The 15,596-nt window shown below is 37.7% G+C and overlaps 2 protein-coding genes across 2 annotated transcripts in view; both read left to right on the forward strand.

The window, feature by feature from the left end:
• The window catches only part of LOC106940722 (talin-1-like), a gene marked incomplete at its 5' end in the record, with an annotated part of 41,198 nt that extends 34,730 nt beyond the window's left edge, over window positions 1–6,468 (forward strand). Inside the window, 2 exons of the mRNA XM_015023530.1 lie at window positions 4,408–4,533; window positions 5,089–6,468. Of these exons, the coding sequence (XP_014879016.1) occupies window positions 4,408–4,533; window positions 5,089–5,223 (261 nt within the window). The remainder of the gene's footprint in view (window positions 1–4,407; window positions 4,534–5,088) is intronic.
• A 1,166-nt stretch (window positions 6,469–7,634) lies between these two features.
• Window positions 7,635–14,531, forward strand: LOC106940723 (tropomyosin beta chain-like). The gene is made up of 2 exons (XM_015023531.1): window positions 7,635–7,912; window positions 14,199–14,531. The coding sequence occupies exons 1-2, from the start codon at window positions 7,799–7,801 to the stop codon at window positions 14,514–14,516; spliced, it is 432 nt and encodes a 143-aa protein (XP_014879017.1). The 5' UTR covers window positions 7,635–7,798; the 3' UTR covers window positions 14,517–14,531.
• Window positions 14,532–15,596: the final 1,065 nt, after the last annotated feature.

Genomic DNA, 15,596 nt, shown 5'->3' on the forward strand with positions numbered 1-15,596 from the left:
CTTGAGTACATTTTTGTCTGTGTATTTGTACTTTTACTTAAGTATATTTTTTGAGTACTTTCTCCACCACTGATGGCTACCAGCCAAACTCACATAAACACAACCCAGGGTAGGGTTCTTGTAACTAAATAATAAAGTTGGGTAAGAAGGAAAAAGGCAGATGGATCCATGGATTATTTATGGACCCGCTTGACTTCCAAACTTCCCCTCCTATGACAGACCTGAATATTTACTGTGGCTCCACGTCAAGATGAATCTGATGGGCACATTGTTCTACAAGAACAACTACAATCACTAGATGGTTGTAGTCAATAACTGTAACTTGAGATGCCACTTTGTAATAACTGCTTATTGACTCCAGCGATACTCATAATGATAGTTGGCACAGATCACCTTGAAGTATTGAATGAAAATTTGGTCAAAATTCCAAATTGAGACTGAATGAGACCATCTTTTAAGGAAGAGTTGTACAGATCTTCTGAAGAACTTTTAGAATGAGTCCATCTGTTAAACAGTCACTGCAACAAACCCCGATCTCATTACCTTACCTATGGTCTGTTTAGTAAGTACTTTACTATGTCACTGGTATTGATCCAGAAATTTCTTGTCCATCTTAATGTGGCCATGAAAGATCCAAGTGGGATATCTGTTCCGGGTCAGTTCATCCCTTTCTCAGTTCTGTTCCCCCATCTCCAACCCATTTGTCACTATTTCTTACGCCTGTGCTATTGTGAACCAATTTATTTCCTGTGGTGGCAAAGTGTGTTTGAGGAATTAGGGAAATAAATTGTCATAAGAATATGCAAATCTCTTATACAAGATTTCATAAACCCTTATTTTCATTAATTCTGATTCTGACCCCAAATTGGACAATTTGACTGAGTTTGTGGTCTCTTTATTTAATCAGTATAACAATAATTGTCCTACTGCTGATAGATACTATGTTAGTATTTATCTAGAACAGGGGTGTCAAACTCATTTTGGTTTAGGGGCCGCATACAGCTTAATCTGATCTGCAGGGGGCCACACAAGATTTCAAATGTGTGGCTTCACACATTTGAAATCTTAAGTGTCAGCTGTTTTAAACAGACATTTGATTAAGTACATTTGATGATGCATAAAATGCATACATATAGAAAAACTTGCATACATAACATGTATGTATGTTAGCATGTACGAGAAATATGAGGTTACCAGGGCCAAAATAAAAACTGGTAAAGCATAGAATCGAACTTGTTTACAGAACCTGAAGCTCAGTGCTGCCATCTGCTGTTAGTTCCGCTGCAGTGTTGCATCATGTTGTGTGCGCTGAATAAAACACAGCGCCCCTCGTGGACAGTATAGGAACTGCAGATTTTCAATTAAACGAAGTATATGTTTTTTCATGAATAATGATAATGCATTTAGCCCCCGGGCCGGACTAAATCGTTCGGCGGGCCGGTTCCGGCCCGCGGGCCGTACGTTTGACACCCCTGATCTAGAAAGTTTGTTCGAGAGATGCGTAATTAATTCATTAGAAGATTACCTAAGATCTTCGTTTGCAAATGGGTATGAAATCTAAAGCAGTTATAAATTGGTGCATGTTTGGAATGAAATGTATAGTGGGAAGCTGTTCCTTTAATAGTCGGCTGGATATCAAAAGAGAACACTGTGAATCTTTAGGCTTCACCCAGGCACCACTTTAATGTATTTCCAGTATTGATTCCCTCTCATCACAAATCAACTGATGTCTATAACATGTGCTAAAGAGCTTAAGTGGAAAATGGGCAGAATTCCAACAACTGCCAGCCTGTATTATTAGCAGTGAGAGTGACTGTCATTTTTGTAAAGAACTGCTTCAGAGGCTTATCATCAGTCTAACGGGAGTTTGTTTTTTAATCTGTAACTAAGCTTGACAGAGCTTCTCTAGACTAATCAGGTAAGCAGCTAGCAGAGCAACCAGTAGCTGAACAAATGGAACTCTGTGTAAAAGAACTCCTTTAAAAGCCCTGACTCAGTGGTGGAAACACTGTAGCTCAGTAGGGTTGTTCTGACCTTTAGCTGTAACCAATGCAGTCACTTGTAAGTCACAGCAGAAAGCACAGGTATCTCTTCCCCCTCATCCATCCAAAAATACTATCTTTAAGGCAGTGTGTACCGTGGCCATGAGCTCTTGGGCTTGCCCAGACCAGCTCATATTCTCTGATCCAATCAGCGGAGGCTTATCTCCTCCTCGTCTGAGCCTGCAGCTGCCACCATGGTAATTCCCATACATTTATGTCTACAGAAGCACTGGAAACTATCCACCTAGTCCTTCCATGGCACTTGGAACTGGAAACATTAGTCCTGATCTATGATTACACTTGGTGAGTAACATCAAGAGCATTTGCTCTTGATGTTACTTACCATGCTGCTTCTTAAGGTTGTAACTGCACAGTCTTTTGAAATTGAATGTGGGGCAGCCACTGATGCTGAAGACATAAAACTGAGTGTCAATAATACTCATAATACAATTGAATTGTAATTTGAATGTGTCTTATTGTTGTCATAAGTGAATTTGCTTGTTTAAAATATTCAAAAACTCCCCAAACTAGTGAAAATTGTCCCCCATGTGAAGGGGTGTGGCCAAGCAGCTCTAGGCGCCTCCTAAACTGAGATGGACTAAATGGCACATTGTAGAGACCTGAAATTTGTTGCTAGAACCCTCTATATCAAGAAAAAGTCTCTTGGTCTCTTGGAGGTGTGGCCTAAAATGTACAGGAAGGTGGCCATTTTGGGTCAAAGGGCCACTTTTGCTTTCACACACCTCGAACTTTAGTCAGTGAACTTGTCCTGGAGATTTTGATTTATTAGTTTTATATTTGGTCAGTATACAGTTAGGGGATGGCAGATTAAAAATTATCAAATTCTTTTGTTTTGAAGCATGTTGAGGGAGAGTGGCCAGGTCACAAACATGGCCCCTTCTCCACACATTTGAAAACCTATAACTTTCACATGCAAAGGCCAAGTTGCATGTGTATCTAACATGAGTGATCAATGTTAGATGCATGAACATACTATATGGTCATATCCTGGCATCATCAAAGCCACACCCTCTATGAACAAGAAGTAAATTTTTTAACTGAGAAAAGTCCATTTCCAACCCCTTTCACATAGTCCACTTGACATTTTGTCAGAAGACTGATAACAAGTTGGTTTCACTTGCTTTCAAACACCTAAACTTATTTCTATAGACTGAGGCAGTGTAGTAAAGTCTGACATGACACCATTGTCATATGTTTGGCTCTAACTTCCACATATTTCAGCCGATTTGCACCCAATTTCATATAATCCATCTTTATCCACCAGGAATCAAATCAAATATTTGTTGAGTGTGGCCATATAAAGAAATTTTTAATTAAAATTTTTTGTTAAAATTTCTTTATATGGCTTTATATGGCTATTTGATTTGTTGTTAAAACTCAACAAATCAAATATTTGTTGAGTGTGGCCATATAAAGAAATTTTTAGTTAAAATAAAAATATTGTTTTTAAACAAAATGTTCTTGTTTCCAGTGTGATGATGGTCACGGTGAGGAACAGGGTATGTTTTCTGTCAGTCAGAGTAGCAGCAACATCACAACCAGACAAACCAGTGAATAAAGTGATAACCACATGGACGGAGGTGTTGAGACCTCAACCAGCTGACTGACTGCTTTCAGCTCTCAGAACCACAAAAGGGAAGGCTGCGATGTCTGAAGTGATCTGCCCAATGAGGGAAATGTTTAGCTGTCAGTGTTGCTCTATTTGCCTTTTAAAGCTGGCCTCCAGCTGTAAGCAGGAATCAGACTCCCTGCACACAACTGGAGCTCTTCTGCCAAGAGTTATTGTCCACAGTCTGCATGAAGCCGCTCTCCCAAAGTTCAGTGATTCGTCTATGAGCAATTGTAATAACAATGCATCTGCATTTGTTGTTGTCCACCATTCCCAGACAGTTCCACCAAAAAAGTGTTTCAGTCAGATTTTTTAAAATCTAGATTAGAATCAAAAAGTCCAGGTGTGTGCTATGGTGGTGTAGGGGTAGGCCACAATGTGTGTATGAATCCTGGGTCCGTGGCAATGCGGTTACAGGTTAGAGTCCCAGCTGGATGACGTTTGCCTTTCCTCTCTCTCTGTGTTACGACCCCAGGTCTACAGGATCGGGGTGGCAATATAAAAATGAGTTCAGAGAAAAACAAGTGGAGCATAAAATGCCTATTACAAAAAAAGGTTTCACCTATTAGAGTACACTTTAACACGTTTAACACTAGACTACACTCAAAACAACCTAAAATGGTCAGGGGCCGTAACACTCTAATTGCCCACTTTCTGTCTGACCACACTCAAAGGCCTCTAGAACCAATAAAACCTTTAAAAAAAGAATTAGAGTCCTAAATTGTTTTTCTGCAGGCTGCTGGAAATGCTGTGAAAAGGGCATCAGACAACCTGGTGAAAGCAGCTCAGAAAGCAGCGTTTGATGCTCAGGATGACCAGGCTGTGGTGGTCAAGAGTAAGATGGTTGGAGGCATTGCTCAGGTAAGTCATGTCAGCACAGACCGAACACATTTACATGTAGCTACAAACTGGGACAAGATGAAGATCTAAAGCATTATATACATGCTTGTAGAGATTGTTCTGAAATCTCATGAATAACTCGCATATCATTTTGCTCTTCTTGTCTGCCTTTCGTTCACATTATAAAATAAACCTTTTTATTACCATATTAATTTACGAATATGTCTTGATTAAAGTATTTGTACATTTTTACAGTATCTGAAAATGGAGCTAAATAATAATGTTTTAACCTTGTGGTAAACCCCAGGGAAACAGAAAGTCATGTGTTACTGGCTCGAAGTTCTCAGAAACTCATCACCTTGATGAAGTAAAAAGATAATTCAAGAAAAATGTTAAGTGACATTTACATTGTTGGGAAAGTTTGGGATTTCAGTAATTATTTATTACTATATTAGCTTTCAAAAACAAACATTTAAGCCTAAGCTCAAAGCTATCCTCAGAAGAGAATAAATGTTCACTAGTTTCATTTTCCTGTGAGTTTGAAGCTGCTCTGATAACCTCCGGTGGATCTTTCAGATTATCGCCGCTCAGGAGGAGATGCTTCGGAAAGAAAGGGAACTGGAGGAGGCAAGGAATAAGCTGGCCATGATCCGAAAACAGCAGTACAAGTTCCTCCCCTCAGAGCTGAGAGAGGATGGCCAGGACCAATGAGAGTGTGGGGGGGAGGTGCCAACAAACCGCAAATCAGCAACGCAAATCATTGTGAAACGCTCAGGACCTAATGCTTCATATCAGATCAGTTCTAACAGCAAGTCAAACTCCATGTCTACAGTAACATATCAGAATGCTTTAACAGTAGAGCAAGAATATGCTAAATAGTATATCATGACAGTAATGATAAATGTTTGCTTATACTGAGACATATGCCTTCACGTGATAATTAAGTTATGTATGCTTCTAATGATATATGTTTATATTCCTTAGAAAGTGAGATTTTTTACGCTTCTGTGTTCTTGATGTGAGGCTTTAGAAAGCCATACCAGTTCATTCCTCTGCCCTTCTCTCTCGGACTCTGTTACATCGCATTGCTATGAAAATGGATTATTATGGCAGGTTTATCCTTCAGTGACAATCTATGCAAAGTTTCTAAGCAGATTTTTATGTTTTATTTTTAGATATATATCTAAAATATATATATGTATGCATTTTCTTGGGTCTGAACACACTTCCAAAGAGTCTTGATATGTAGGTGGTAGTTAGTAATAGACATTTCTGCCATTTTGTTTGATTATTTTCCTTTTACTGTACAAAACTATAAGAAAAATAAAATGTTTGAATTTTATAGTTTAGAACAAGACTATTTTAAACGGATTAGTTAAAAATCAGTATTTTTAAAAGAATAAAATGTGTTCAACAGATGTGATCTTTGAGTTAGTATTTAGACCAGGATCTGATTGGAGGACTAGTTTGTGTAGTGAGTATGAAGCCATATATTTAATGTCCACAACTTTTACATCAGTCTAATGTTTGCTGGACTGATGTTTATTGATCCATTCCACTGAAATGTGTGCCAAACATGTCTGCCAGAGGTGTGACACACATCTGGACCAATACTCTCATGTTCAGCTGTTTTAGAAACGTACATCATCGTTAAGAAGAGTAACATTTGTGCTTAAAAGATGTCCTCTCTTTCAAGTTAAGTATTAATGTCTGGCCATTTGTTCCTAAAGTGCAATAATTTCATCACTCTACTCAATAAAAGTAGAAGTAGCTTTATTTCCTTTGGAGTGTTTAAAACTAACCATCCACTGTGCCATGCATAGGTTTCAGTCATTCATCATTCAAACTTTTTTATAGACCATGATTTGAATTGACTTATTGTTGGAATTCAGGTGAAGAGTATTTCTACCCAATGGGCACTGTCATACACAATAAAGCCTATTTTCACTGAAATTATTCACATCCGTTTCTTTACTTTATTCCTCTCATTTAAGACAAGTTATCCACTGACTTCTGCCAGGAAAACCTTTGTTTGGGAAAATTACCAACGAAAATCCTGATATCTTTTTATTGTAAAAAGAATAATATAGTGAGCCACATCCTGTCTCTAACATACCTGTTACTTTTATTCAGTATTCCATGGCACTTGGTATTTGTTTTTACCGTAATATTATGTGTCTTTGATGTTGGGATTATCTCTAATCACAGGCCACCGTAGTTCATGCTACTCTCCTATTGAACTCTATTGTCTTTGAAGAACTCAGTTCTAATAACTTCAGTGGATATGCATCATCACATCACTGTGGTTGGGTATGATGTTTGCCTCTTGTTTTTGATTCTAAATTATTTGCCATCCTATTATTGTATCTGCTTTTCACCCACTCAGTTGATAAAGTGATTCTTTTCTATTCTCACATTTCTGCAAGGTTGAGGTCAGAGTAGGCCATGTAGCTTAATGTTTGGTTTTGGATGGAATAGATTGAAAAAGGCAATGTTTTTGTTTAGGTTTATTGTCTCATTCAAAAACCAAGTGGTGTCCAGAATTCGTCCACCTACATGCTGATCTGAAGGGAAGCTGTATAATTTGGAAAAAACGAAAGTTGTCAGAAACGAAAGAAGAAAGTGAACAGCTGTTGGAGCTGTGACTGCCACTAACACTCTGACAACTTAGAAGATGGCTAAATAAAGCATCTGTTGCTACAATTGAAGAAGGAAGTTGATGCTTCTTAGTTGATGAAGCAGTGTTTTTGAACTCAAAGTTCAAACTGAGTTTCAGATGTGAAAGTCCTTGATCCTTGGAAGCTCCAAGGTGACGCCTACAGATCCTTTAAGGCCTGGAGGAGAGCGGGTTAGAGGAATTCAGCACATTTCACAGAGTATGGACAGAGATCTGTAGAATATGGTGGCCTAACATCATGTAAACACACTCACACAAAACACACATCATCCAAGGATCGCATTAATTAGAGGAGCAGCAAAGGAGGGTGTGGAGTTTTTCACGATGTAAGTTGTCTCAAGCTGAATGATGACGCATCAGACCTGTTTCATTCACACACAGTGGGCAGCGCTGGCTGTCTAAATATGGACAATGACTGGTGCTGAACTATGTGGTTGGAGCGGCTGTAGCTGTGGGAGGGGTGCAGGTGGGGGGTGTCCATCTGAGAGCTGTTCCAGAGTCTCTCAGTAGTCTACATCCTCACAGCGTGTCCTGTCCTCCTGTCTGTCTACATCCGGATAACAAAGTCCTCTTTTCTGCTCTGCTGAGAGCCCTGCAACAAACGCAACCATGGAGGCCATCAAGAAGAAAATGCAAATGCTGAAGCTGGATAAGGAGAACGCGATAGACCGGGCAGAGCAAGCAGAGGTTGACAAGAAGGGAGCTGAGGACAAATGCAAACAGGTGGGGCCAAAAAGAACCTTAGTTTCACACCAAAACCAGCATCTTCTCCTAGACAGTCCATTGTGGACTCTCTGCTGAACATATTAGTATAAAAATATTAGTGAAGAAATGTTGGAGGAAAATACCTCTTCTATTAATCTACAAACAAAACTTGTGAAAGCAAAGGACAAACAGCTGTGTGTAACAGATTTCAGATTTTAAAAGGCTGTAGCTAATAACAAAGATCACTTTAGACTTGAAATCCAACAGTAAAACATTCAAGCAGCCAACACTTTGATGTCTTCCTTAACAATGTACCAGAAGATGTTGGAAGCACCAAAATTCAATTTCTCTCATTAACAATCAGTTTGTCAGAGACTCAAATAATTCTCAAAACTTGGGGATTTTGATTTATTTATTGTTTTCCTACTTAATGAACAACAACCTTCAAACGGTGCAAGAGAACTTGATTCAGATTCTGGTTGCAACGTTTTTTATGCATTTATTAAAACATAAATGTCAAGACATGAGATCAGAGCCCTCATCACTAGTTTTGATCAACATATAGTCATCTTTGAGAGAAGATTTTACTGACTGGAGGCAAACAAGCTGCACACCTCATCCTGTTTCTTCCATCTTAGAGTTAATTTATAAAGTTATCTGCAGCAAAGATGACAAATTTAAATCAACAGTAAACAGACAAATCATTATGCTAAAAAAAGAGTTGGGTGTCAACAATTTCTATCTTCTAAATTCCAATATTATAAAGTGGGGGGGAAAACCCCCCACAAAATAATTGTTTTTAATTTTGTTTCTTTATATGAGATTTAGATTCTACATACCCATTTAATAAATTAGAACAGCATTTAAAAGTCAATGTATTGACTTTTAATTTATTAACTTTATACAGATAAGTTGTTACATATGGATGTTTGAAAGGCTTTGTGTTAATTATGATGATTTTCTGTTAACTAATGAAATTATGACAGTTAAATAATATTTATAATATTTCACCAGATCAATAAAAAAACTATTTTTAAAAACACAAATGTAGATTTAATAAAAAGTATGTGTAATACTGATGACTAAGTATTAAACAAAGATTCCAAAATAAATATTTTTGTTAACTTCTACAGACTGAAATAAGAGAACTGCTCTGTTGTGTAGTTGTGGTGTGTTGTGCTGCCTCTTGACGTGACCGCTCTATGGATGAAGCTGATTTCAGGAGCTTGTATCTGGGTTCTTGTTCTTTTGGGCACAAACAGCAGTTCTTGATCATTGGTGAGGGTCAAAATATAGACTGTAAAATCAAGAACTGCTTTTAAGTGAGGCTGTCTTCATTAGGGTGTGTTACTGTGGATGAGTCTGCTGCCTTTTCATATCCTACCAACGTTACTCAATAAGACATCAAGATACCGGATTTCGTCCTTGAGGGAAAGATGATTCCCAGCTTGAAGCAGCAAAGAGAAAACAGATCCATGGCCAAACGTATTTATAATTCTTGACTAAATGCAGATCAAATGATTATTTGCTACTTTTCTTGAACAATTCAGAAAAAAAAATGTGCATAATATAGCTGCATGGTCTGCACAACAGATTACCGCAAAACACTGACATCAGTCACACCTGCAAATGGCATTTCATTTGCACACATTATTAAGTTGAAAATATTACCAGTTTTAAGACCTCTTGGCTAAGTTCAATTCTTCCATTCTTCCAAACATATCCTGTCAAACTCATTGCATTGGTGGGGAACAGCTTTGCTTTTTGATCAATTCTTCTGAGTCAGTCTCCAGGTTCTGTCACCCAACCATCCAGTACATCATCATAGATTAGCCTGCAGGTTCTGTAGAATGAGTTGGTAGTTTATATGATGTGCTTGTTGTTATAAGATGTTTAGGGAATTTATAAGATTATTTTTGTTTGGTATAGGAAGAGTTGGTAGTTTACATCTTATGTTGGTAGCTGATGTGTGAACTTATGAGCTTGTGATGAGACAGACTAATATATACAAATATTGGTTGAAATACCTGAAACACAAACACTCTTTGTTTTATTTATGTTCTCTTTTTATGTAAAGATCAGAATCTCTTTAGGCCGATAGATGAACTGACCCTAACCTTCCTCTTGATGCAGGACAGCTTCTAGCACCCTTTGCAAGCACTGACCAATCAAGCTGAATGATGGGCCATGCCATAATGCTATGTCAGTTTTTGTTGAAAGCCACCATGATGGTTTAAGCCTCTTTCACAATCAGTTTATGCATCCATTATTTCACTGTACTGATACTGATGTTTGCTTCACACCTGATCTGCTCTGAGAAAACATGAATTCTCTCATTGCTTTGATCTTGTTGGGTTCTGATCACCAAACCCACCTCAGTGGGTCATATGCATCAGGACACAGGCTGTGAACTGTACCACACTGACACTATACAGAACAGACATGCACTGAAAAACCTCTTATCAAACTTTACATAAAACCCTGTTGTTTCTTTCTTAATTTAGAAAGAAAATCATTCAAAACTGCACAAGTTAACAGCAAACCTAACTCTCCTGTTTAGGAGCATGGTTTTGTGCACTAGAGCAATTTTTACAGCCCACAACTGCAGAGTAGTGAGCAGCCTTATGTCAGCCAGAGTCTTTTCTCATTCTTTAAATCTGTTTTCATTCTTTTTTTTTCATTGACATATCAACAAGGCATCTACGATTCTTTCCCACTTTGACTGCAAAGACTACACATAATAACTGTTCAATGAATTTGCTTTTGATTTAGAAACACAAACCTGCTCAGGATTCTTCCCTATGGGACTGTTCTTTAGGTGTCACTAAGAAAGAAGAAGTTAAATAAACTTCTGACCTCTGACCTCAGAGAAGGATGGTTGTTCAGTTAATAATCTGTTCCAAGCCAACCAGTCTCATCACATTTGCTATTGCCAAACTATGTTTTCATTGGTCATTTTTTCAAATACTGACATTATTAAACATTCAGCATTGCTCAAGTTTTTTCTCTGAATGTCATGACAAAATTGTCAAAAATAATTTTAAAATCATTTATTAAAATTCAGATGTACATGACATCACAAGCAGACTGGACTGTGCTTTCTCTGTAATTTTCACGCCCTGGATCATCTGCCTGAAAGATGAACAGATTTTGTCGACTTCAGCCGGTGATAGCTGGGTCAGTCTATCCACTCAGAAGTCTCATTGATTTTAAGCACTTTTTTCTGTAAGTCAGAGATAGTCTGTTGGAGGAGACAAGCACTGTTTGTTAAATGCTGAAAGGCCTTTACTTGCATAGCTCTTTATTAAGTCCAGGGAACCACAAAGTGTTTCACACTCCATCCAGTCATCCACACATTCACACACTGATGGTAGTGAGCTACTGGATAGTAGCCACAACTGCCGTGAGGCAGGGAGAGACCAGGAGAAAAGACAGGTGACACAATGACAGGACCAGCATCCCACTGATTACAGGACAAACACCACAGCCACGAGTTGCTAATTTAACATTAAACTAGCAACTCTTTATTCTAAGCAACATGTTAATCTATTCATATTTCTGCAGAGCTGTGTTGCTTCCTCTGCGGCGGCAGCATTAGGTTGTTTAAAGAGATGATCCCACCTCCCAGCGGGCGGCTTACTGCTGGGGCTGTTACTTTCTCTAGTTGCAGCTGACAAGATCAGGTAGCAGTGTATTTATAAGTGACATTATTTTAACCTCAGATCTCATTGTTCCCAGAGGAATCCAACTGGGAGTCAGAAGAGATCCTGCACTTCTGCATTTCTTTGTTTGGGAGTATTGAAATCTGGAATGTCTATTTCTGTATTCCCTCTGCAGATCACCACCTTGTTTGAATTGTTGCTGTGGGTTATGGAGGTTGAACTCTATTTGTGAAATAGAAACCTTAGATGGCTGGAGGCTGGGGGAGGATGGGATGCCACAGCTCAAATAGAAAGGACATTTGTTCTGGGACATTGTCACCAGGCCTTTAACTCTGCTTTACCCCAAGCTTTTTATAGTCCTTTAAGCTGCAACTCTCTTTGAGAGGAGTCACTGGTCAACAAAAGGACAAATTAAATCTAGAGCAGATGGTTATATTCTAAAACAACATTTTAACATCACTCTTTGTGAAATGGATTATTTGAATCATGAAATAAAGAAGGTTCTGTTGTTAGATCTTTGCATTGTTATTTGTTGCTCTGTGTTCAGATTTTAGCCTGTAGTTTGGTGAAACTTGGCTAAAAGGTTAACTTTCTCTCACTGTGTTTTCCAGTCATCAAGGTTAATAGTAATTGATGGTCACAGAAGTGTGATGCATTTTCTTTGATGATAAATCAGAACCATTACTCCTTTTCCATTTTTGGGTTTATTGTTATACATCCATGTAATGTCCCAAATTAGCACATTCAGCTATTTCACTGTGTAAAGAAGTCACACATAAGAGTAGCAGTGATAAACTTCTATTTTCATATCACATAGCCTATGTTTATATCAGAAAGCAAGTGTTTTCCTTTAGTTTATATTCTATTTAGCTTCTATTCTATTCCCCATAATGTACTGGCAGAACAGACAGACCAAGCTTTGCTCTGCCTCTGGGTTTTCCACAGACGAATTAATTAAATAATTTTATTTTAGAAAAAGCCAGTACTTGCTTGTAAGAATACTTAAAAGTAGTTGCTGAATTTATTCTCTACAATGGTCTAGAATATCATTTAGTGTGCCTAAGTATATACTCTATATATTTTTAAATACATCAGTATTTAAAACAATGCCTTTTTAATGAACAAGGCTACAGAAAATTAATGTTTTAATTATGTTTTCGCTCTGTGAGAAAGTTCACACTTAGACTTTAGATTCTGTGCATCAGAATTTCAGGGATGACCTGCAGCAATAAATGCTATTAAGCAATACGAGAGGAATGATTATGCATTTGAAAGTTTTTATTAAACACAAACCAAAAAAAAAGGTGGTGTTTAAGCTGCAGTAAACACATTCAAGTATAAGTTGTCTGCCTAAAAATAGGGCAACTAGACACTCCTAACAAAGAACTGATCATTTCACTAACATTTCAACTCCAGTTTATCATCAATTAATAAACAGCCAAAAATACAATGTAACATGTAATGCAACACATTATAGAAATGTAATGGAGTAGAAAGCACTCTCTAAAGATCAACTCAAGTAATGTTCAGACATGAAAAAACTTACTTAAAGTACAGTAATGAACTACTCGTACTTCACTATATTACACCACTGGGAAGGAGTCATTTAGTTTACAGATTTGATGAAAAAGTGGCACAAAATTCTATATAATTCTGTATAGTTTTTTGGCTGAGTCACTGGCTGATTTAGTCTGCCCATCTGTTACATGTGTTCTGTCTCTATTAAACAGAGTCAGCTCTTCGACAGTGCATTGTATTGACAGTATTCTGGACGCCTTCAAGCAAAACTAGATGTCGCCTTCTGTGCGACACGTTCCAGTGTAAATGATGTGAATTACATTAACGTTAACTGAACACTGACAGATAATTAAACAACCAATTATCTACTGATAGACACATTGAGATACATTGTTGGCCAGAGTTTTAAACTGTCAGCTGTTCTTCCTAAAAACTATAGGATATCCTCTCATGAAAATGAGAAACACTGGGCAATAATGATAGAATATTACATCATGAATGTTTCAGTAAAATAAATTGAAACAAATTAACATGTATTGTATGTGCCATACAATACATGTTATTTATTTACTGATTTATTTAGCTGTCTATCCAACTTTGTGCAGTTCCATAATACAATCCTACAGATTCACCATTAGGTGTTTTCTAATGCAATAATAATGTTAATATTTAATTTTAAAGGAAAAATTACATTTGTCTAAATGTCACCTTACTAAGACATTGTTAAATGTTAATACCTCCATAATAAAACTGTTACATCATAGAAGCATCACACATTTTTGTAACATACAAATTTATAATGAAATACAAACTTACATTTGAGAATTTTAAAGATTGTTTTAAAAGGTAAAAAAAACAACAACTTTAATTTATCTATTTAAGATACTGCAAATCAAATATGCATTTTAATAAATAGATCAAACTTCATCTTAAAAATGCGTAAGGAAACTGAAATCAATAGGTAGGAAATCTGATCGTATTAATTTAAACATTGATGTTAAGTTTCTTCTGCTGGAAGATTTTAAATAAAAATATTTTTAGTAGAAAACCTTGCATGAAAATACAATCTTCTAGACCCTTGAATCACGCTGTCAGTTGTCTGTGTCTGTGTGTCTGTCCTGCAGCTGGAGGAGGAGCTGCTGGGCCTGCAGAAGAAACTCAAAGGGGTAGAAGACGAACTGGACAAATACTCTGAGTCTCTGAAGGATGCCCAGGAGAAGCTGGAGCAAGCAGAGAAAAAGGCAGCGGATGTGAGTGCTAGTACAGTACAGCACAGTGGATTGCAGACAAGTAGTAACAGTGTTACTGAATGTTTAGTATACTTTCTTAAGCTGGTCTTTTGTAAAAAAAAAACAAAAAAAAAACAAAATAAAACAAACAAACAAAACAAAAAAACAGGACTCTGGTTACAGACACAGCTCGGCATGATTTACAAATTTTGACCATTTCCTATTTACCGCCACAGAACTTCCCATAATATCTATGATGTAAAGATTATTTCTTGTAAAAATTGCTGATTCCTCCTGCTGCAGACAGCAACTGCATAAATGGCATCAGAACAAACAATACGGTCAACAATAAGGTCACCATCATAACTAGTAGTCTTGTTGAATAAGATAGGAGGACTCTGAAAGTCTAGATAGTTCCAGTTGCAACAACATCTATGCGATTTCCCTTTGGAATGAATAAACCTTTATCAGTTTGATTTGAACTGAAATAAAATAAAATACTGGAATTATACTGTCTGCAGCAAAATAGGGACGCTTTAACAGGTTTGGTTATCTGTAAATGAAATAAATTAACATTATTTTGAAATTATAACGGGGGAACTTTCCGGAGCGGTTGCCATGGAAACGCCGTGACGCCGTTGGGAAGTTTGGTGCTGAACTTTCACAGAATGGCGACCTTGACATCCATAGACGCTGTTAGGAGGAAAATCCAAAACCTGCAGCAGCAGGCTTACGAGGCGGAGGACCGGGCCGAACTCTTCCAGACGGAGGCGGATATGGAGAGGCAGGCCAGAGAGAGGGTAACCACCGGGGCCGGACCGTCCGGCCTCCAGGGGGCGCTGCTCCGTCACTCCCTCATTTATTCGCCATTAGGTTTGAGGGCCAAGATCATATTCGACCTGATCATTAATCATTTTAATTCAAATGGTCTAACTAATATAACTTTGCCATTGCGAATGTAGTTCATGAACTCTATAGTGTCGTCACAGCCGGTCTGCTCTATTTGTAAACCGGCGCGTCGAGAGCGGCGGTGGCGCTCCTCAGACAGATCAGCGGATTCTAACGTAACAGAATTGATTCAGTTAGCAGCAAAAGAGTTTAAAATGAATAATTAATAAAAAGCCAGGCAGCGGAAACAAAACCACACAACACTGAGATTTTCTGTATATTTATGCATTCATTGGATTTTTCATCAATGACTGAACTGTAACTTAAAGGTATTACAGGGAGAGAACACCCAGATAGCACAGAATCATTGAAACAACATTGAATCAATGTCAGCCAGAAACATTG

This window comes from Poecilia latipinna, unplaced genomic scaffold (genome assembly GCF_001443285.1).
Source record: "Poecilia latipinna isolate Pla-1442-1.1 unplaced genomic scaffold, P_latipinna-1.0 Scaffold3336, whole genome shotgun sequence".
Classification (NCBI taxonomy): Eukaryota; Metazoa; Chordata; class Actinopteri; order Cyprinodontiformes; family Poeciliidae; genus Poecilia; species Poecilia latipinna.

What these genes read in the sequence shown, in the direction of transcription:
- LOC106940723 (XM_015023531.1), top strand. Translation starts at nt 7,799, where the DNA reads ATGGAGGCCATCAAGAAGAAAATGCAAATGCTGAAGCTGGATAAGGAG. An exon ending in CTGAGGACAAATGCAAACAG is followed by an intron (nt 7,913 to 14,198) that starts GTGGGGCCAAAA and finishes TCTGTCCTGCAG; the next exon opens with CTGGAGGAGGAGCTGCTGGG.